The 24,902-nt window shown below is 29.2% G+C and overlaps 1 protein-coding gene across 3 annotated transcripts in view; it reads left to right on the top strand.

Annotated features, from left to right (window-relative positions):
- The first annotated feature begins 334 nt into the window (after positions 1-334).
- The window catches only part of LOC119671636, a 40,700-nt gene continuing 16,132 nt past the window's right edge, over positions 335-24,902 (top strand). For 2 of the 3 annotated variants that reach the window (XM_038082366.1, XM_038082367.1), the window contains exon 1: positions 17,303-17,343. Coding sequence is in view for 1 of the 3 variants with exons in the window: in XM_038082368.1 (XP_037938296.1) it covers positions 501-566 (66 nt within the window). In the remaining 2 variants the exon portion in view is untranslated. Of the gene's footprint in view, positions 567-17,302; positions 17,344-24,902 lie in introns of those variants that run through there. The other variant, XM_038082368.1, reaches the window with a different exon arrangement.

Below are 24,902 nucleotides of genomic sequence, written 5' to 3'. Positions count from 1 at the left end.
GTCTGAGCGAAATTGAACGAAACTCGATTTTGAATTGAAATAAAAATTTTAAATTGCAAATTAAAAGAAAAATTAATCAAAATCAAATAAATTAAATAATTTAAAAAATAAATTAAAAAATTAAATTTAATAAGAAATTAAAGTAAAAAAATTAAATAAATAAATTAATTGCTTCACTAAAAGTGCAACTTCATTTAACAAAACTACAACACCAAAATAACAAAAACAACAACAAAAATTGTTTAAATAACGCACAACTCTTTAGAAAGAAAATCACATATCGTTCGAGTTATAAAAGTAAAAAAATTAAATAAAAATATTTCATGCTATTTAATTAATTAATCAAAATAAATAATTTAAAGCGATACTCACATCAAAAAAAGTTTCCAACAAATAAGTTGACTGCAGCAAACGCAGTTCAAACACCACAAAAACAAAAACAAAACAAATTCAAAAAAGTTCGTTAAAGCAGAAATTCAAAAGCACAATACGAAACAAAGATGGGCGCCAAGGAGAGTGTCGAAGCTGCGGCTAAAATGAACGCCGATGGCTGGGGCCACGTAGAGGTGCGTATCGACATAATTTTAAAGTCATTTTGAAGACTAAATGCAAATTAATTGCAAATTATGTCTACGAAATAAAAATATGATTTATTTATTCGTTGCTTTCCGACTTCTTGTGTTAAGTGTATTGAGAACCATACGATATACGAGTATACATAAGTACTCGTATATAGAACATATCAGGACCAAAGATTTCTTGTAGTTCTCAAATCTTGTAATATGTTATGGAACTTTCGTATACTTTAGTACATTTCAATAATTGCAAAGGATGTTTACTTTGTCTCAATTATTTTATTTTCACAATACATTCGTTAATTGTATAACAATTAGTCGTGTATACAATGTAGTTTAGTCAAATTAATATAATTTTGCACTACGTGACTTCGTTTAAAATAATGCTGTCTCAAAGCATATGATATGACCATACACATGGTTGATATACAGAAATAAAACATAATATCACTACGTTTTTTTTTTTTATTTTTTAAATATAATTAAACAAAGTGTGAAATTAAAATTAACATCAACTAGTCATATTGATTAACGGGGAGTTTTTTTAATACTATTTACGTTGAAAAGAAAATTTTGAAAAACAAAAAACTTCACACTCTTCATTGCATTAAATAGTAAATTAAATCTTCATCACTTTCTGGAATAGGGTTCAACTTAATAAAATACATTATTCAATATTTAAAAGTTCTTTAATGAATGCATTTTAATGAATTTAATTTTGAACTCTAATTTTTTGCGGTACATATATTATAAATTTTATTCGTTTTTTTTCTTACTTCTTCCACTTGCTGTTCACTAATTGAGTTGCTATAGTGTAAACACTGGAACACTACAATTATTGTTAAATGAGTTTTGATAATTATGAAAGGTAAACATCTCGTAAAATATTAAAATTAAAATTTTATTTGATTTCGTAGGATTAAATCTGTCTGTTTAGATTTTTAACTTTTTGGAAAATAGGTAAAAAAACTAAAACTTTTTAGATTTTGAATGGGTTATTGCTGATTAGATTCCTATTGCCTTAAAACGAGGTATATTAAAAATTTCATGCTTTTGTTTTTTAATGATATTGTTTCTTTACTCCGATAATCGTTTTGAAACAATAATTAGCGAACAAATTCGAGTTCCGGTATTCGGTAAAATATCAAATAATTATTAGGGCGAGGTGAGATTGGAGTAACAGTCTTCTGGTGCTCTAAGCTCACCAGAACTCAAATAATGGCTCGTTGTGGTATCACGAATTAGCGTTGCTTATACGCAGACTAAAGGGTAAACGTATAAACAACACTGAAATGCAAGATTTTCCATTTACGTAAAATTGAATCAACCTAACAAGTCCATGAACTTGGCCAAGTTCCTAATATTGCAGGATGACAATTCTGTCTGGTTGGTAAAAAACTGGGCCTCAAAAAGTTCAATGGCTAAAGTGATAGTTATTCGTTTTTATAAAAGACAATATCATTTCATTTATGAATTGCCACTCCTATCACAGCACATTGTTACTATTATATTACCATGGCATATTTCTTCTATGAATCAGATTTTTGTCATTTAATATATTCATTTGCTTGTTCTTTCATCTTAAGAGTCAGGTGATAAACTAAACTAAACTGTCATATAGTTTAGTTGCCGTATCGTTAAAATGCTTATTACCTCGATCACAATTGGTTTTTTTTATCCGGAAATTCGATGCACTGCACTTTCTTTCCCATCTTAAATGTTATGTGCACTTTAAGTTAAAGATTATTTAACACCATTTAGTAGATTTACAAAAACTTTTGGCATCTGCTTCCAGTGCTATTAAGTCAATTGATGCAATACTTATACGGGTTATTTGATTTCGAGTCCATTGAGTCTACCATATGTAATTTTTCATTAAAAATAAAGTAGAAGACTATCTAAACTAAAATCCAGTTTAGCTGTTATATTAGTTTTATTGAGATATTTTAAAAATAACTCGGTTCAATGTAAATCTGGTTCATTATTTATAAATTAATTGACTGCAGTTTCTGCTATAGTTACCAAACTGACAATAAAAGGTTAATGTGTATGGTGATCGTTGGTTGGTTGGTTGCAGTGGCAGACCATTTGATAACTTCCATGTACCTCAATTAGTGATTTTTCGCCGTTTTGCTACCACATTCCTTGCAAGAACCCCAGCATGGAAGAGTAGAGACTAAATTCATCCCACCGAATTTAAATAATTTAATAGGTCTTTCGTCTTCACCGTTTAATAGTCTGATAAACCATCAAAGAAGTATCTTCCTAAGGACTAATATCTTCTGGACGCCAAAGCCAGGCATTCACAGAGAAAATGTATTATGGTTTTTTTTCCTGCGGGTTTCCACAACTTCTGCAGTGAGGATTTTGAGAAATGCGCAATTTCTCTGCGTGGAATTAATGATAAATTAGATGGAGTACGACTTCCACTTAACTGTAAAGCAACAACCTTGACAAAAATCGTTGGAGAGGAGACGGAATCTAATTGTAAGTCTTCCTAATACGCAGTGATCTGTCGGCACTGATGCCGTAGTTAGGACTTGTTTCAATTTGATTTGATTTGATTGAAGCGACTGATTGGTACCAATTTTGTCCAATTTAAACTACATGAGTCTTTCGATTTGACAAGAATCTTCATTTACAATTCTTCATTATATTCAATATTCTCTTACTGAACTTGTAGTGTGAATTAATTTTTTATAAATATATTTCGTTTAAAAAGTGTAACCTTTTCTTCAGATTTTTTTTTAATACTAACGAAATAATAAAGAACTTTCTTATATAATCCATGTGCCAGAATATTTTACTTTTGAGAAATGCTTAAAATATTCTTTTTGAATTTCCATTTCAAGGTTCAAATACAAATTCAATTCATTTCTTTTCTTCCTTCCAACTAATAGCAGAACTTTAAAAGTAACTCAAACCGACAGCTTAAGACCATCAAAAATAGTAAATAACATTAGAAAATTGGGAAAATTACTTGTACCAGCAACGAAGACAAGATACCAACTACAAAGAACCAAGTACATTACAACAAGGATCTACAAATGTCATAGCTAATGACATATTTTGATCCCAGTAAATTTACAAGATAAATGTAGAAGTTTAGAAAAAAATGCAGTAAGGATAACAACAACAACAACAGCAGCAGCAATGAATGCAAACATAACTTGCACTGGTGCAGTAAAAAAGGAAGTGAATTGCAATCAACGAATGGAAAACTTAACGTATAATAAAAACTTCTGACATAACCTAACGATATTATTTTCGTATGTGGGAATGTGTGTTGGTAGCAGTGTAAATGCAGTGCAGTGCACTAACAATAAAACAAATTTTCAAGGGGGACGAAAATTTCACTCATCCGCTGGAGTACTTATGCGAATGTGGGGAAAAGTTTGCGAGTTCAGAGTGTAAACAGTTACGGCCTGTGAAATTTACTTATGAAGAGGTTCAGGAACAGCACTGCAAATGATGGAACTTTCACATCTGGTTAGCACACATGCACATTCTCATCCATATAAACGCAAAGGGCAAATGGGTTTGTGTGCTATGCACAGAACGACAAGGACAGAAAGGATTGTGTGCCAATTAGACGATTTAGTTAAGACAAATTGTTGCATTTGCAATTAAATGAAATGCGAAATGATGAGAAGTGGAACTGTTCTATGTTGTTGTTATTTTCGCTATAGTTTCATGTGATGTTCCTACTGCACTTGCAGGTTAAAACTGCAATTCAGTTGGAACCTAAAAAACAAATAAAATTTTTAGTAGAAGTAGCGAGAACTGTTAGTAAAAGTGTAAATACATTTCAAATTACAGCAATATATTTCGGGGTCCTTTGTCGAGAGTGTGGGAAACAAGTTAAACAAATGCAAAACTGGGTCAAAACATACTTCAAAAGGAAACAAAATAATATTTTTAAATACAGTAACAAGTTTTTTCTTGTAACAATATTGTAAAACTTTAAAACATATATTTTTATTATTTTTATTCTCCATGGAAGAACTTTAACCACATGCATTTAGCATCACAGATAGTTTTCATCAGTTGTAGTTGTAAGGGCATTAAGTGCGGGGTGGTTTAGAAAGAGATTAGTGACAGTGACTGATAAAAATTTTATATAAAAGTAAAATGAAATTTCTTCTTGTATGTTTTAAAAGTGTCCTTTGTTTTAAGGCTATCTGCTAATGGAGTTTGTAGTCTTCTCTTTGCATATATTATAAACAGTGTGTCATTATTAGTAAAACTATATTGATAGGAATGAAACCGTTATGCTTTTTAAATCCCTTTTTTTCAAATAACATATCTCTTAGTAAATACTTTATCAGTAAAGAAAGAAACAGGGTTGGAAAGAAATAGTGATACCATTATTCCCTTCCATGCCCTAACAGTATATTACAGGATGTAGAATATTATTTATTGGGAATATTCAGAGATATTTTTATTAAATATTTTAGAAGCTCATTCAATTATTTATTGTTTGTCGAGCCTTCAAAAGCAGTTTCTCTTTCAGCGATAAATTCTTAAATCATAACAAATTTCTTTTTCAAATTGTCATATTAAAGCAAATGTATTTGTTAATAAACTTTCAAAGCAAATAAACAAAACTTAAAGTCAGAACAAACAAGTCAAGTGCGGCTTTGAGTCAGTTGAGTGATGAACGCTGACTCTGTGCTTAAAATTTTGCAGGGTACGAGTTCAACACTTGGTATTTGCAGTCTTAAAAAATTATTAACGAATAATTTAATGTAAGACATAATTCCAAGACCACTGATGATGGGTATTTGGCAATACTGGAAATAGCTACATAGTTAGTAAAAAAATTAATAAATTAAAATAATATAAAAACAATTTGTGTTGTTGTAGTTCACTACTTTTTGAAACCTATCTAAAAAATGATTTTTAAATTTTTAAAGTGATCATTATGTGTTAACCTAATGTAGGCATAAGTAAGTGTTAATTAACAACATTAGAGAAAGCAAAAAAAAAAAAAAAGAAAAAAAAAAAAAATTTAAACATGAAAACAATTTTAAAATTACATTTAACACCACCAAAAATTAATGTCTAACATCAAATCCAATTAAATATTATATTGTACTTAAAAGTTTCAGTAGATGAGTAATTGAACCATAAATGCAAACTTTACATTTCAGTTATATCAAAATTTGCTGTTGTCATAGATAGCTTTAGTATAGTCATCCATTTTTAAGTTATCTATCAATTTTAATTAATGCCATTATTAATTCTTAATTAATTGCAATTTCAAATACAGCTTATATTGACAACAACAAAAAATCATTGTATACGTATTTAATCGACCCAAATTGATATACACGCTAAGTATACTAAAATACAATATTCAAACTTATATTAACTTTCTTACATTATTTGCTTTTGTATATCATACATATTGGAAAAATAAATTTAACCTGAGAAGAATTATAAATTCACTTCATTAATGAAAATGTATAGAAAAAATTTTACTACGCAAAATTTCAAGAAAAAAATGACGCAATAAGAATACACTCTACACTATATTATGATATATATTATACTGCCCAAATTAATGTACAGACTGAGCTCAGTGCGATTTGTGCGTTTAACATAGATTAACAAATATGGATTATAAGGCAATTATTCATACCTAAAATAAGTTCATTCATATGACAAGATCCTAATTGAACCACTTTTTGAATATTGTTCTTGTTAGTGGAGATTCGAATACTTGGAGATTCTTGATACCTCTATATTGTATGTCAAAATTGGCTTTGATATTGATTTGTAAATTAACAATTTGTTATCCAGACTGAATTTAAAGTTGCGATATAGAAGCAAGTATAATTCCTTATATTTAATACTTAATTGGCATCTTTTAATTTCAATATGACTTGTCTACGTAAGCTTTCTATCTAGATGAAGTTCAAGATATTTCACAGAATGTGATTAAGCTATTTCCACATTATTGGTTTAAACTGCAGAGAATGTTTCTCTCCTTAGAGTAAAAGTTTCTTTAATGCATTATTCGTCCTGATTCTCCATTTAGCAAGCCACTCTTCATTCAAACCAAGATGCCTGGATAAATTTTGTGATACTATTGAAAAGCCACACTTTATCAAATTTCAGCGCTGCATTAAAAAAAACTGCCGTACAATATTGTTTTGAATGTAAATCTAAGTATGTTTCGTTACCGATTCTAAGGACATGGAACAATTGATTCCATGCCCTTTGCGAAAACCAAAGGGCATTATGGCCGGCAATAAGTTTTTATCAGTGAGAATATCAGCCTTTTTTAGTAGTTTTTTGAATATTCTTGAGATATATATATAAGAACTGAAGGATCTTTTCGATGTTTGGGGATCCTGTAAGTACATTATAAGGAAAAATATCTTAATAAAATAACTTCTCTACCAAAGTTATTCCAATTAGCAAATAATTTAATATTGTAGATTTGATGTGATAATGAATTATTATTTTAATTTGTTCTTATATTTTCTGATATAAAATGTTGTAGCGGATATTCGTATTACTTGTATTTATAGAATTTTATTTGATGTATAAAAACTTAAGTATATATTCTAAAAATGAATGTGGATGTTTTAATTGAATTAAGTCATCTGTGTTATTGCCTTTCCATCGATGTTTGATGTTTGAGTTTTATTCTACAATTTTCGGTAACAGTGTAGTTGGTTGCTAACTTTCATATCTCTTTTCAATAAGTAAAAGCAGATTAAAAATGAATGAATAGAAGTATATTACTTGAGTAAAGTTCACTTAAATCAATTTTGGGATCCTTTAATTAGACCCACTGTTCTTAAGAGTAAACAAACCAAAATAATTTTGTTTTTTTTTTTTTGAAATGAGCAACTGCATTGTTCCAAATTTAATTTTTAATTAATTTGCGAAAAGTTATTTTTTGACTTTTTATACTTGGTACTGAGATACTTTTTATCTTCTCAATAACCACAATGCTGCATATGTGGGTTTAGAAAAGTTCAACGAAAAAAATTATATGAAAAACTTTTGTTCTTTACTGAGTTCTTTTCGGATAGTAATTCTCACAGTAAATGGAGTTGAAACGAAAGCGAAATGCAATTAAAAATTTTAATTGAAATGTTGAAGTTTTTCCTTTTCACTGAAACTGGGAAGAAATTAATCTGCAACAAATGAGAAGTAAACTTTAACTGAAAATTCGCCACCAAATCAAAAATGGAACCACTTTCCGTTCGTGATACACAAACTTAAATGAGAATTTAATTAGTTTATGTCTCTGCATTATGAATTGTTGCGAAAATAGAGCAAACTGCAAGCAACTACTCACTGATAATATATATACCAATTACTTATGAAACTATATAAGTTTAAACTATATAAAGTTTGAAGTTTTTTTAGCTATTTATAGTTACTTTCTAATAGAAAAGTGTATGTCTTCATTTGAAATTTGTCATCACTCTCGGGCATCATTAATTTTGAGGTACCTGCATTAGAGATGTTTTATTAAGAAAATTTGATGTTTAATATTTATTTGCCATAATTATAAATATAAACGCAGTGTCCTGTTTGTGTGATATGTGCGTTTGTGCGTTTGTGCCCCATAAACTCCTAGATACCGCAGTAAATGTAGGTCTCCAGTATTCATGAAGGAGCAGAGGAAGCACACGTGCAAATTTGCTTGCCAACAACTTGTGCATAAGTAATATTAAAGTCAAATGTTTGCGGGATGACTTCCCATAATGAACTGAAACTAATTTAATATGCCCATTAGCAAATAATACATAACCGACGACATGTATCCTTACGTATCCTTATATACTGACATTATTTATTATGTGAATCGATATATCATTTTTCTTTTCATTTATTTATGCATATGAATTCATGGAATTTCTTTAATTTTAATAATTAATTTTTTTTTTATTAAAATAAAGCATGAGTTATTTTTTATTTAATGTTAGTACATATACGAGTATATGACTTTTAAACTTATGATTTTAATTGTATATGTATATGTGTGCATGTCCTTTCATACTAGAGCTTGTTTTCGTCCTAGTTTGAGTTTGAATTTGTGCTGTAGTTGCGCTTGCCAAATTTTACACATGAATTATTTTCTGACGCCAAAAAATGCAAATTTAATGTTTTTTATTTCCTCGTTTCCAATACTTTTCATGGTACTTGTATATAAAAGAACAGTAAATCCTGTCAGGTCCTGTATGCAGCGTTTTGTGCACAACATCGTATATATTTAGTTGATTATTGTTCTTTGCCGATCCAAGCGAATAGCAATGGTTCTTTTGTGGGTTTTGTACTATTTAGCTCTTTTTTTAGTTTAGTTTAACACAAAAATTATTATATATGCAATAAATATATATAAATTTTATATTTTGCTAATAAACAGAAATAATTAATAGTTGATTTGCCAATTTTATTATTATTATTAATGCACTCCGACCTAAAAGAACTATTGTGCGCCTAAAGGCCCAACTAAAACAATTCTATATTATTTCTAAATCTCGTAATTATTGTGGGCTTAATTTCATCTATTTGAATAGAGGCTAAGATCCCACTTCCAAGGTAGACGAGTCTACATCTTGCCGCCGCTGGGCAGTTGCATAGGATATGTTCTGATGTTTCAAGTGCCTCATGACAAAGTCGACCGCACCTATATTCTTCATGTGATAATTAAGTGCCTATCTTACTTTTCTAAAAAATGAAATTAAAGATGGTTTAATTGTTTAAAAATTTTAAAAGTCAATTACAATAACAACTATTGCATGCAGAATTGTGCAAGGATCGATTTTCAAAGTTCCATATCATTTGCGACAATCTCAGTGCTATTTAATAGCTACATACCAGAAATGTGTATTAGATATAGATTTTGCTATGAAGTACAATTCCATAACAGAAATAATACTAATACAGGTACAAAGATGTTTTTTGATCCTACAAAATATTCAAATGTAATGGTATTTTAAAATACTTATGAAAGTTCTCCTGAAACGTTGTCTTCTATAATCATACTATGTAATAGTATATGTTGTAGCGAAGATGGACCTAAAGATAAACTTACGTCTTTTAAAATTAAAAGCATAACACGAAATTCCCACCTGTTTACTTTAGACAAGAGTACAATCGAGGATGTTAGCTCTTTTACTTAACTGCGCTGCACCATCAATGAGAATGGCGGATCTGCAATGTGTTTAGATGTCAAAGTCAACAAAGCGAGAAAAGCTTTGTTAATTAAATTTGAAAAACAAAAAACTGCAAATCTATTCATCATGTGTCAAATCTTTAATGATCTATGGTTGCAAAAGTTGGCGTATCAACTCCAGTGATATAAAAAAGTTTCAAACTTCCAATAATATTTGCCTATGGATCATCTGCGAAGAACCCTGGCCTAACACAATTAGCAACGAAGCGCTCTTGCCACTTAGTAGTCAAAAAGAAATTTAATTAATTATTGTATAATGAGTAGACGCTAGAAATGGACTAAGCACACACTTCGTGAAAGCTCTATTGATATTTTAAGAGACGCATTAGAATGAAAACCAGCGGGTAAGCGAAAATTTGGTAGATCACATGGAAAAGGTCGGTATTATCAGAACTTGAGTCTACACAACTGAACTGGGCACAATTAAAAACATTATCTCTAAATAGAATTAGATATCGTAACTAGATTGAAACCTTATGCACCCAAGTGAATAAAAGGAAAAAACTGCTTTATTGGTCTCTAGTGATATTAAATGGTTATATATAATACAATGTATATATGTAGATAAGTGGTTGTATCACTAATATGGATATCTTAAAAGAAAGGCTAAATTAAGTAATGCGTTCCTACTCCCATTGAAGCACAAATAATGGCATATTCTGATACTATGAACAGCTTTTTTTATGCACCGTACCAGATTGATATAGTTCTATCTCTACGTAGATTTCTACAACAGATGTATAAGTAATAAAAATGTCATTATAGTTGGATTATTATTCGACGCACCAAATACTATTAATGTACTAAAGTTGGAACATTAAACAACGTATAAACGCCGTTTTATGTAGTGCCACTTTGTGTCTCTCGATCGATTTGGCCGATTTCTTGACTATCTAGAAGACGTATCCAGTTCTTGGATCTAGTGTTGCTTTTATTTGTTGCATTTACATTTACGTTTTTATTGCTTTTGGCGTCAACATGCCCCGAAATCTATGGAATTCTTGATTGTTTATTTTTGTCCCATAGATTCAACCTTTCTTAACCATCGATCAACAGTTGTGATGTTACTTGATGAGATTGCCTCAATGGCTTTATGGTTATCTCTCAAGTTAGCTATTCTTTGTTTTCGGTTTTTAAGTTTAAAATTGAAGTTACCATACATATATTTCCACTTGAAAGACATAATAGTTTATACTTAGGTATTTTAATCATGTGCTGGCACATCAAACGGTATGAGCAAAATATTATTTAATGGTTTTTCGACGATTGTACCTTCTGCTCAAAATGTACTCGTATTTTGTAAATAAAATACACAAATTTAAATTTTATTCCAAATTTATTTTATCTCCTTCAAAATATGCTCCTTCTGAAGCGATACACATATGCCCTCGCTTAACCCAATCTTCCATACCCTTTTCGTAGGCCCGTGCAGGTATGGCTTTTAGTTCCTTTAGCGAATTCTCTTTTACCGCTTCAATCGAATCAAAACGCTTACCATGAAGGGGCAATTTGAGTTTCGGGAACAGGAAAAAGTCGCACGGTGCTAGATCTGGCAAATATGGGGCCTGAGCGATGACAGTGTTGCCGTGTTTGGTCAAAAAATCGCGTATAACAAGAATTTTCCATAGTGAAAATTGCTAAATGCACTTGAGGTAGTCCTACATTATTAGCTGCTGTAAACAAACTAATTGACAGATGGCGCTCAAATTTGTACCATATGTCAAGAAAGAGTGTAACAACATAACAAAAAAAATCTTTGAAAAAACTCTATTACTTAAGGAACAGTTAACAAACAACAAAATCCGGATATTTTTTGAGCAGAAGGTATACCAGAATTCAACGAGTTCCATCAGAATATTGAAAGACAGGCAGTTAAAATTTTTTGAAACAACGTACGAAGTTATTTCTATTTACCTCAATATCTTTTATTATCACGAAAGTTTTTAACTAAGAAAAAGTATCATTCTTGTTGATCATCTACCCTCTTTACCTGAATCCATATTGGCAATATCTTTCTGTGTGAATTGATTTGCACCTTTGATATTGGCTCATGAATTTGTATTAAATAAGTTTTCATACCTTTCCATGTTGTTTATTTAATTTTAATAAAATTTTCGTAATTGTATAAATTATAAAATAAGATTTTATTAGGTTTAGGCTATATAGACGTTGTTGTATATATGAATTGTTATAAAATTATTAAATTTATTAAAATATTTATTTTATGATATAAATTTTTAAACATCTTTTAAGTTGATTGAATTTACTTTATGCAATTTTCATGAACATTTTTTAATATTTTGATAAAAAGTTTTTCAACACCGAGCACTGAAATATTGCCAGAGTGAAGTTTTTATACTATTATGTAGAAGTTAAACGTTTCAAAAATATTGAAAGTTACATGCATTTACTTTTTTGTATAAAAAACATGTCGAAAATTGGCACTTAAGACAAATTGCTCTTTTTCTGCACGTTCAACACCCACACGCCTTACACGCCTCACTTAGATATTTATTGTATCATTTTTATTTCAGTTTTTTCCTTTCTCCGTGCTTGCCTTGGGGTTACTTTAACCCTAGCAGGAGAAAATATTCTTATCAACTTCCTTTCGGTAAATGTCACAATTCATGACTTAAAATGCTTGAGAAATCATGTTTCATTCATGACACAATCTACTTCACTACCCAGTTTCCGATTCGCTACTCCACCTTCTTCTTAGAACATCTTAGAACATCTTGTTCCCTTGACATTTCGCCACGGAGTAAGCTGAGTAAGCTGAGTAAGCGGAGTAAGAACTGTGAAGGATTGGAAAAGGTATTCAGTGGTGTGTGTGGCATGCTGTGGCATTAAACTGATGCTGCACTACAATTTTGTTGGCACTCGTATATCACATGTACAATAGTTAAGCTGTCTATGCTGCTAACATCTTTACCGTGTTCAGGAGCCTTTGTTGTTGTGCGGCTGTCATTATTGCATATTATAGAGGTCGTTTGTGATGCATTTTTCTATGCTCTTTTCATGTCAGGCTTCGTTATTATTTTTGTTTTTAATATGTTTTTAACTTCATGTAACAGACTCCTTGTATTCAATCCTTAACAATGTGCAGCAATTAAATCATTTTTGTCGCACTTAACCCACACCAGAACAAAAAGATATTTAACCAACGTTAACACTAATACTGCAAGTGGGAGCAGGAGCAGGAGTGGGAGTGGAAGTGGGACTGTTTGCAATGTGGCTGATATCATTGCGTATTTATGGTTTAAGTGTATCCTTGAATTTGTTCCAGCTTGCAATTTTAGTTGGCAAAAAATAATGTCTACAAGTCCCGTGACGCTAAATACATGTACACGTACACGTACACGTATTTGGGATAATAAAGTATTGCATCGTTAGTTAACCGTAGCAGATTAAGTATATAAAGTGCATGCTACATTTAAGCACTTTATGTTAGTTAGTTAGATTGCAATTTTTGCAAGTTGAAGCAAGTCGTAAAAAAGTTCAGTCAAAAGTGCCAAAAAGTGTAGTGTAGCTCATATAGTGTAGTGTATAGCAAACACTACACACACGTAACAGAAAAAGGATAAGGAAAAAAAAGTAAGCACACATTAACACAAGAACAAGTGTAGAAAGTCAAGTGGGATTTTGGGGGTTTTAGCAAGGTTTTTTGTTACCACTTCGCACATAGTTTCAGCAATGTTACAAGTTTTTTTCCTTTTATACCATTTTTAATGTGTACTTTTTGTACCCGTACATGTTGTGGGTGTACTTCATATGAAAAATTAACGATGTTTTTTGAAATTGCACAACAACGGCAACGGCAACAAAATACAAACAATAGCACTCAAAAAGAAACCATCATCGGGACGTTATGGGTTGGGTGAGTGAGATGTTCAACCGGAATGGCAGCATCGCTTTCCATGGGTATTTGCACAATGCAAATATGCAGTTAGCAAGTTGCAAGCACTCTATTTTCCCTTTACGCAGTTTACCATTTTTGCAGTTACATTCATTAAATTTTAATGTCCTTTATAGTGGTAGCTGCTTGGCTCCTTTATGCAGGTCTACGGGTGCATACTTGTATATAATTTTCCAACAAATTTATTTTAATGGCTTTTAAAAGTGCAACAACAACAACAACAACAAAACAACAACAGCAACAACAAATATTAAAAAATTAAAGTGAAATAAAGTTTTTATACTGAGGACCGTACGAAATAAAAAATAGAAAAAAAATTTTAAAAAGTAGAGAAAATGGTTGTGGTCTATTTAAATGCAATTAAAATACTTTAAATTTATTTTAAGTTGTTAACAAGTTAAAAGTGCTCACAAGTAATCGGTAATCTTGAAAGTAATTTTCTGTTCATTTATAAAGTCATTATTAAACTAATTAAGACTTATTTTGAAACTTTTAAATGTCTTAACTAAAGAGTAATAGAGTAATAATGTGTATATTTTATGTTATGTACTTATTTCCATAGTAAATCCCATTTTTGGTGATTATAAGCTATTTGAGTTATTTAAGGATAACCAAAATTGTTTCATAGAATTTTTCACTAAACTTTTATATGAGAAAAGCATTAAGTTGACACACACAAGACAAGAAAAGTAATTAATTTTAGTGCATTTAAAAGGGCACTCTTATTTACTACCATATATAATATTATAATGTGATGGAGTAAGGCAATTAGTCTATAAAAAATACTCAAAAAAGAAAATCCGATAAGTACATTATTTATTTGTTTTTAGTAAATATATTATACTGTTTATTTTCAAAAAAAAAAAATTAAAATGAAGAAAGTTTCCTAACTACAGCACCTGCCAAACATTATATATATATATATATAGCACGATTTACAAAAATAATGAATTTGGCTATTAATTCATAGCTATTCTTCCTAGTCATAGTAGGAAGAAAATAAAACAACAATTTGGAAATAAATAACTAATACTTAATGATGTGCTGCAAGCTTCTTGGAAAGATAAAGGTACTAATAAATCCAGAAACCTCAAAAATTTGTTAATACAAAAAGAAATAGAAATCAGTCTTTAGATCATATATGGAACAGTTTGCATCCCGTATCATTGACAAAGATTTCACCTTTCTAAAACCTAGAAACTTGTTTAAAACTTGCAAGAGCCAAAGTCGATTGGTGTGATATATTAAAACTTTAGAATATAAAGTTAAATACATGGACATAATATTATTCTATAAAGAATTAACATATGTCTATATTTCGCTTAATTATCTTAATTCCAAATTTCAGGTAGTCAGCTAATCGTCTCATTGTTTTCGACTTATACACCTTTTTAAAGTGGTTTATTTGTCAATATATTTAATTTTATACATCCGTTTACTCATATCTCTCTTTTTAGCAAAACAGCTTCCTTATCTATTGTGAATATAAAAGCATAATGTCATATATTTGTCAATAACGAATTTATATCACTAATCTTACGTATCTGTTTTCTCATATCTCTCTTTTTAGCAGAAAGCTCCCTCTATTTATCTGTAAATCTAATATATAGTGCCACCTATCTGTCAATAACAATTTTATATCAGTAATACATCCATCAGTTATACTTCTATCTACATCTTCTATCTACATGTGAATCTAATAGAATGACGACATCATGTGACATGATGTCACATGCAATATTTTTTTAATATATAATTTCTTATATTTTATATTCCTATATATATTATATCTTATATAAGCTATCGCACTGACCCCAGTGACCTCTGGCAAACCAGGACACGTCTTCTTAATTTTGCAAATATCTCCTAATACGACTCATGGACAGAAATCTAGTAGATTTTTAGGCAGATTCTAGCTTTATATGCTGACTGATTCAATGCGTTTCAGCCATCTATTTGTTTTCCGATCTATGTCTGTATGATGTATGTCTATGTCTATTCTAATGTAACATAATATTGTTGTAATTATAAGTCAATACGAGTATATATACAAAATAAATGTTGAAGAATTTAAACTTTTTCATTTTAATTAGATATTTCCTCTTACCATAAAAGATAATTTAATGTGAAGTATACAGAGTATCTTTAATAAAATTAATAGCTTGTGTGCACTTTACCTACATAAGATTTAAATTTTAATTTACTAAAATTTCATTTGCTTGAAAGAATTGAAAAATAATCTTTTTTATTGCAGAAATAAATTAAACCAAAAACGCTCAATTTGTCTTTAATGCACCAAAATGACTTAAAAAAAAAGCGATCTCCTCTGACATATGTAAACCCAAACAAATATTGCATTATTAGTTTTAAAAAGTATCTGGCACTGTCTACAATACGACGTACCTATATTGTGCTCGTACGCGCACCACTGGGCCGGGCCATTGACATTTAGCACACATAAATAGATACTGCAATAATGGCCAAAATAAAGCCTCAAACTACAAACCGCGTTGTCTGTTCTGCTCCACTTTAATTGAGCATAAAAAATTGGAGCAAAATTTATTTTCGTCATAAACAAAAATTGTTCATTTCGAATAAAAATAAAAATAAAAATAAAAATAAAAATAAAGTTGAAGACATGATTGAAAGCGCCATGGATCATTATGAGCAGGGCTGTCCATTTTGATGAAAAGTTGATATACTCCGTCCTCTCTACCAACACTGAAATTGAAAATAGCAAAATAGCACCACGTGCTGCGGTCTTCAGTGCGCTTCGGTTGCATGAGATTTGTACGTTTGGCGGTACTTTCATGCCAACCTGCTAACAGATACTCTCAAGAGTATCTTTGGCAACCCACACATTCATTCCTCTGACATAGTGAAATCATGTGAAATTTCGGTTTGTTTTGCTGTGCATTGGTTCAGAGCTTGCTTAGGTGTGAGGTGTGCGTACTTGTATTTATATGTGGGCGCGAGATCGCTTGGTTTGCATAACATGAGCACGGAGAGCTTAAGTATCACCCAAAATTTTATACCAAATCAACAATGAAGTGCAACTCAGTGCCATTTGGATGGCTGTTTCGCTTAGATTTTAACAGAGAAAGACTATTTAGATTCAATTTTCCCTTTAGTTTAGCAGTGATAGCGATTCGAGACATTTGAAGAAATATTTTCGGTTCGGTGTGATAAAAAAAATGTTGTTTTGTCCAAAAATAATAAAAAATAAGATTTAATATAAATCAAAAAAAAAATGTTATAAAATTAAATCAGCATTTTTTTTAAATAAAATTTAATGTGTTTTAAAAATATTTCTAAAAATGACATGTAGTTTTTGTTTATGTAAAAAAAAACATTCATTCAAACAATTATCAATTGTTAAAAATTAAAATTAATTCTATGTTATTTATTGTGTATAGAAATTAATTATCGTTAAAATAATCGTCAAATAAAAATTATTGTTACAAATTAGTTCAAAAATTATTGATAAAAAAGTTAATAATTCAAAGTGCTATAATAAAAAATTTAATACACATATGTTATAAATCTTAAAGATTTTTTTTGTGTTTAAATATTTGTTGGAAATATTATTTAATAATTTCATTAACTAATTGGACAACCAGCTATAAACAATTTTACTTTTAAAAAAGGTTCGCTTATTGAATATCTTAGTATTAACAAATTAAATATAACATAAAATTTATAAATTAGTTGAGTTTTTAATATCTTTTAATAAAAATATTATTTTATTAGATATCTTTAATCTAATAAATCTAAGGTAGTGTCTTTAAATATCTAATAGAGCATTAGATATTTTTATAGATATATTTCTGATATTAATCAACCAGAAGTAATACATATCGTACCCATTTTTCTGCTTAACCACCTAATTAACAATATTTATTTTTGATATGAGAATATATATCTTGATCCAAATCCAAATCCATTTAAATATCAAGTAACAGAAGAACTATCCCTAAATGTTTTCTAATGAAAACAGTTAGTCATGTTCAAATAAAATAGAATTAATTATTTTTCAAAAATATATTGACTTTATAACAAATAATGCTTATATAGTTTCAGTCGGAGATTATATATTATGATTGAAACAGGTTAAAATATCTAGTAGCAGAAGAACTAAAATAATTTTTTACAAAAGTCATTTAATTTTATTCAAACAGAGTGCAATAAAATAATATTCAAATATATATTACATATTCTAAGTTAGTTGAAGGTGTTCACAATCCATTTCTATAAATAAATGAGCCCTAGGTCTTGGCGATTGTATATTAACTACTACGATAAATTAATTAATCTGCTAAAATTAAGCGGAACTACACCGCAAGAAGAAATAAGTGACAGAGTTTTTTTATTGATTAAATATTCAAAAGTTTTATACAACAATTTGTTAATAATTTTATTTTCGCCATTATGTTATTATTATATTTATTTTTACTTTATGAATAATAACAAAAGTGTATCTTTAGGTCTCAGGAAGCAGTTATTGTAAGGTCAGTAAGGTCTGGTCACTTATCAGTTAAGATCGAAATATTCTGCTTTGGCTGAATAATAGCCAAAAGCTTCACAACAGTAGTGTATTTTTGAGGCTTCAGACAATTAATGAATACATTATAAAGAAAATTAGGTGACAGAAATAAAAATGATCAATTAAATCTTAGTATTCTAATCCTAGTGAGCCCAAATAGTAAACGACAACCAAAAATGTTTTTAGAGTAGATAAGTATTTTCATACCTCATATTTTAAAAAGTTATGATGATCAGGAGCTGATTGTTCCTGCAGTAATTTATGCAATGAAACCGATAGAGTACATAGTTACTAATGTTTAATTGAGGATTTAACTCATGGATAAAATAACCAATTTTTCTCATTAAAATATACGGAATATATTATTATTATTAAAAAAGCAGGAACAGAGCACTGCGACCTAAAAGATCTATTGTGCCCCATAGTCGGAGTACTGAGAAACACTTGGAGTGTTTCTCCAAGTCCAATTTTTTTAATGAAAGCCAGTATAGAGCCTATCTTTCCTAGTTTTGAATCCTTATGATCCATGAAATACCCTCCTAAATTTTTCTTCCACTTATGCATCAGTGCAGGGCACTCCCCCAGCACATGGTATGCAGTTTCTCTCTCTGCTCTACAGTAACTTTGATAGGTGATTATTCAATCAACAGTGCTGGGCACTCCTTAAGCACATAGTATGTGGTTTCTCTCTCTGCTCTACAGTAACTTCGATAGGTGATTATTCAATCTACAGTAACCGGTCAATAATCCGGGAATATAAGAATATTACTTTTCTTATCAAGAATATTAATGAATATGTAAAAAATATGTATGAAGGTATGCGAATCACATTTATATATATATTTTTTTTATTGCAAGAAAATCTTTATGTTGTTTGCTCTTTGTTCATCAACAAATGGGAAATATTCAACCAATCACATCATTTATTAAATTGTATTTGCCAATGAATATCTTTTGGTTGACTAAAAAGATAACCAATATCGCCATTGGTTGATTTACTAGGTTAGTAACGAGTTAGTTTATATAAATTAAACAGAGAGATGTATGTTTTGTTGATATTGCTAATGAATAAATGCGAACTTTAGTAAGGCTTATCATCTTGCCTTAGGTCATAATACATATGTAAAGTCACGTATTATCATAAGTAAACTAAATCAATTCTTTATTTTGTTAGAGCCAAACATTAGAGGATATTAGCGAAGAAATATTACGCGTCTTTAAGTAATTTCCGTTTTTGGTTATAAATACATTGTTAAATTATTTTTTTTTTTTTTTAAATGATTACAAATATATATATATTAATTTTTGAATGGTCTGTGATACTCTTGTAGCAGACCAATTACGAGTATATTAATTTCTGAATCAATGCCAAGCGCTTAAATGGTCTACAAAGAACCCAAAGTCATAACAAATTTTTATACTAAATTACTGTCTGCTATTTTCAAAATACTTGTATCTTTGTAAAAATGAAAAAAGAATTAGTTTGAAACCATATGTGATTTTGTGAGAAAATTTAATATTTTTAAATAAATTGATATTTTGTAAGACTTAAAATAATAAAAAGACGAACATGTGTGAATGCCATTTGTAATAAAAAAAAATATTAAACTAAAATTTTGAAAATTTTGTAAGAATCGTGCAAAGGCAATAGATCAAAAAGATATATTCGTCAAATGCTTAATAAATTATGTAGCGTTCATTTGGCACAGTTTCATTATAAACAAAAATAATATACAATTTTTTTTTAGGAAATTAAACCTATAAAATGTACATAAAAAAGCAAAACGCCACATATGAATTGGTGCGGAATTAGATACTTTTTTAGCACTACACTGTATACAAAATAATTATGAACTAATTTTGAAATTGTAAATAATTTCATATTTTTTCATTGCCTTTTTTTAACTGACAGAATTTTTACATATATATATATAATCTTCTTTGAACACCAAAATTCGTCAGATTTTCGAGTGAGTGTGAAGTGAAATATAACTAAAATTAATTTAATTATCAAACAAGAGCAAGAAGCATTGCAAATACTTTGTTTGGTAACAATGCATTTAACACCTTCTTTGTGAAATATTTAGTACGGAAACAGCGTAGATATTCACATTCAGTTACTTTTAAGCATCTACGAATTTATGGCATATCGCTTTGATACACCTTGCAACATGCAGCAACACTTGAGCCCACTCAACAATGCATTGAAGCATATGAAATGCATTAGCAACAAATGCATTAGCATCTTAATTTGTGCACCAATGCATATGGAGCAAACGCCCATACATAAAGATAAACACTCGCACCAGAAGATGTTTTTCAACTTCTTTAATGGAAATAAATTTCATTCATAAATTCCATAATAAAGATTTTGACTTTTTAAGTTTATCAGTTAAGCTGAATTTTATGTTTTGAAATATTAATTTGAATTGAGATACGAGTTTATCGATCTACATAAATCGATTAAAATTTATTATACCCTCAAAAAATATTAAATATATTCAAATGCTTACATTAAAATTGTAATAATTAATATTAGTTCAGTTTGGGAGGAATGACATTGGAATTGCTTTGAAAATGTTATATAGTAATGGATCTGAGGTGGGTTACTACGGTTGCTCTGAGAAATAATAGACGTTTTTGACTTTGGTAGTGTGTGAATGAAAGGTGCAGACAATAAGTTCAGCAACAAGATCAAACATTTACAAGAGAAATCTTGGTTAGAATATCTTTTATTAAGACTGTTTGAAAGTTTATAAAAATTTTCTGATGCACAACATTCCTTGGAGAAACGTTTCGCACTTTACTTGGGTAATGGTGCTAATATGTTGCTCAACATGTATATATGTATGTATATAGTTCTGTACTTCTGGGTGAAATATACAGCCTCTGCTCTCAGTTTGAACCAAACTCTTTTGTAGAAATGGAAAACGATGGCATTCTATAATTAATTTGTATATTTTAATTCTCATTGCGCTATTCAACTCGAAGTCACGACTGGTGCCCGCAGTACTTAGAACCTTGTGAATCACATCTAAATACCAGATGTATAACATACAAGAAATAATCATTTGAACTAATTATAATATTTTGAAATGATATGTTTATTTTTAAATAAACTTAGTTATAAAAAAAACTCTTAAATATATATACATGAAGAACACGTATAACTATAGGATTATCCACATCATGCTCGAGCACTGTTTTAGAATACATATTAAACAAAACTGCTATCTGAATCCTTAAACTATTTAGTTTGCAATTATAAAATTGAATTCAAACGTCCGTTTAGATGAAAAAAACTAAATTAGTGATATAAGCAACTGATAATTTACTTATATTGAATAAGAATAGATAATATACTTAAAGAGTATCATACGACTTATTATTTAGTTCCAACTAATAATATGCTACAGACATATTTCCTGAAGGACCTAGACTTCCACAAGATGTTTGTTTAAAGAACATCTTATGGTTAATTAAATGTTTCAAATATTTATAAGTCAATTGAATTTTGTATGGTTATACGTTATTCATATTTACATAATTTTTAAAGAGGTTTAACCTCTTCGGAACGTCTTCGAAAATGCTGGTTTCAAATGTTTATAAACTTATCGAGTTTTGTAAGGTAACGCAGTGACAAAATTAAGCCTATTGTTTGGACTCTTAGCATGTCCTTATTCAATTTAGCATGCATGTACGATCAATATAATACTCTGAAAAATAAATTTATAGGATTTATATTATTTATAGGACAATATTAAATACTTTAATAATTCATTCAAATGTTATTTTGAATACTTGGTAATGTAATTATAAAAGCATATTAAAGTTTATAATTATAATTAGTTAATAGATTACATAGTTAATAGATAATAATCTCATATTTTTTATAAGTTAACAAGTTTTAGTCTTAGGGTCATAAAATCTGCTTACCTAGTAATGAAGCCGTCTTAATAAGAAAATTAATTAAAATATATATAAAACGATTGTATTAACTTTTTTGATAATATAAACATGTATTACTTTTTCAATAGGTTCTTTTAAGCAATAAACACGCTTAAGGAAAAAGATTTCTTATGCTTACTTTTTAAACTTTACTATGATTATCAAGCAATCTTTATATTCGGGTCTGTTATGGAGTGTTTCTCAGTCATGATTTGCACTTAAGCTAGTTAATACTCAAGTGTTAAATATTGGACATAAAGCATACAATATCGTGTCACTCACGTACGTCGAAAAAAATGTCGTTTAGCGTTCTTATTGGGTCAATGCGAGTTATATGAATCTATCATCTCCCATAGATTGGAATCAATTTAAATTTTTAATAATGAATAAATTAAAAATTATTAAAAAACATTATTGAAGTTCTTATTTGTTTTATTTCATTTGTAGTATTTTTGATTTAATTAAGTTCATACGAACGTATTTTGATTAACCGGACTATATTACTTTGCTAATCAAAAGTTTTTTTTCTCTATAAAAATCTATTAAAAATCATACCCATACAATATCAATAGTTGAAATTGTTGATATAGCATCTGCAAAGCATAAACAAGCTGTAGTAAAGCATATATATGCTACAGTACAGCACTATTTTTGGTGGTGTTTACTATAAATACCACCAAGTTCTTACACTTATGATGTGTTAATATTAGCTTTATTTTAATATAAATATGCAGCCTTCTTCTACAATAATTTTGTTAATGTACATCCTTCGATTAATAGGTCATTGTATGGCTCAGATTTATATACACTTAAGTGAAATAACTGCTGTGTCACTATGTCGATAGTGACTAGTTTACTTAATATAAATCTATAGTATTTAATAAGGAGGTTGCGAAAAGTAATAAACTAGAACAACAAAAATTCCTTATATATTATTTTAAATAATTAAACTTTTAGCTGATAATTCAGCTTTTTCGAGTATTGCAAAATACCAAATGAATGATAAATTGATGAATATCATTGATGAATGATCTTGGAATTATTTTTTTATTTTTATTTATTCCTAAATATTTTTTTTTGAGACTGCAAGTACCAAGGGTTGAACTCATACCCTATCAAATTTGTAGCGCAGTCGGTGTGGATTAACCAACTGAATTAACTAAAAAAACTAAAAGAATATTAAATTCATACAGCTTCTCAGTAATTCTAGCAACGATATAAAGTTTGATAAGTTTTGTTAAAATTTGTTGAAACAAAATTGACTATCAAAACGAACCGTCCTGAGGTAAATTTTAATCCGACAATATATTCTTGCTAACAAGGCGAAAGCAGTTTCCACATGATTTTGCAATAATTTTTGTGAAATCGATGCAACAATGGAGAAAATTTTTTAGCGACGACTAAGCAAATATTGGTATACATGAATCAGTGGGTTAGAGAGGTGCAAAATAGAACAAGTTGGATTTTAGTATACCGCATACTCATGGCATGTTGCAGCAATTCAAATGCAAATGCAACTTCAGGTGCAATGTGCGTCGTTGTCACAAGCGAAATACTATCTATGCAGCATGCATAAATGATGATGACTTTGCCATAGTTCCTTTGTTGCTGAAATTGCTTTTCTGTTGCACTCGATTGTTTCATTGTTGTTGACCAAAACGTAGCAACAAGTTTAATTAGCAAATTGACGTGCATTTCCTGTTACATGAAAATCACAATTTGTGTGCTTTCATTTTGGATTAAACTCAATTTAAACTCAGTGAGTTCGGTAAAGTTTGTTGATTAGAGAAGATTGGGAGATTAGGGTATTGAGAATGAGTTAATTAATATGTTACATACTTAGTTCAGTAAATTTTGCACAGCAGTTCATTTTGAAGAGTTCCCTAACGATGTCATTGGTAGTCATTAAGGATATTTGACATTTGGATATCAGAAGTTGTAAATTTCTAATTTGTGCATTATATTAGTATTAATAATATTTTAAAATATTGAATACTTATTACTTACTAGTATATAATAATGATTTGTATTTTTATTAAGTGGATGTTAAGGACTATTTTAATTATTTAATGTAACATATGTACTATTAAATTAATTTATGCAATATGTTACCATTAGTTTTAAGTGCTGTCTTTAAAATTACATATTTACAAAATTAATATAGTAGCAATTATAATAAAGCCTTGTATTTTAATACAATACATTCCTTTTGACTGAAGATTAAATTTGTTGTGCCATAACTGAAAAGTATCTTGTGAAATGAAATGTTCTTGCCTTCCGTATTTGACGTAGCAAATTCCGCTGTATTCCGTTAACCTTGAAACTCAAATGTAAATAAGCAGACATTTTTCTGCTGCCATATATATATATATATACATCTATATACATCAAATAACCTAAACATATTAACAAGTAGGAACTCTGTTTGAAATTGACCATCGACCATTGCACCGACAACAAAAATCAATGCTATTTTATTGTTTTATGATTATCCTTTTTTTGCTTTGTGTATTCATCTTCAAATATATTTCTCATCTCCTCTTCTATTTCGTCTTCATATTTACTTATCTTTTGTTTTCTACAACATTAACTCATTCTTATATTACTTATTTACTTATATAACCTAATATGTATATCCACTTTTATACACGAAGACGCTGTTTAGCTGTATCCTTAATGTTCCTCATTTCAGGCGAAATCCTTGTTTATGTGTCT

Source organism: Teleopsis dalmanni, chromosome 1, assembly GCF_002237135.1.
Source record: "Teleopsis dalmanni isolate 2A chromosome 1, ASM223713v2, whole genome shotgun sequence".
Classification (NCBI taxonomy): Eukaryota; Metazoa; Arthropoda; class Insecta; order Diptera; family Diopsidae; genus Teleopsis; species Teleopsis dalmanni.
The sequence above is the reverse complement of the archived record's forward strand: the minus strand, read 5'-3'. Positions and strand labels throughout refer to the sequence as shown.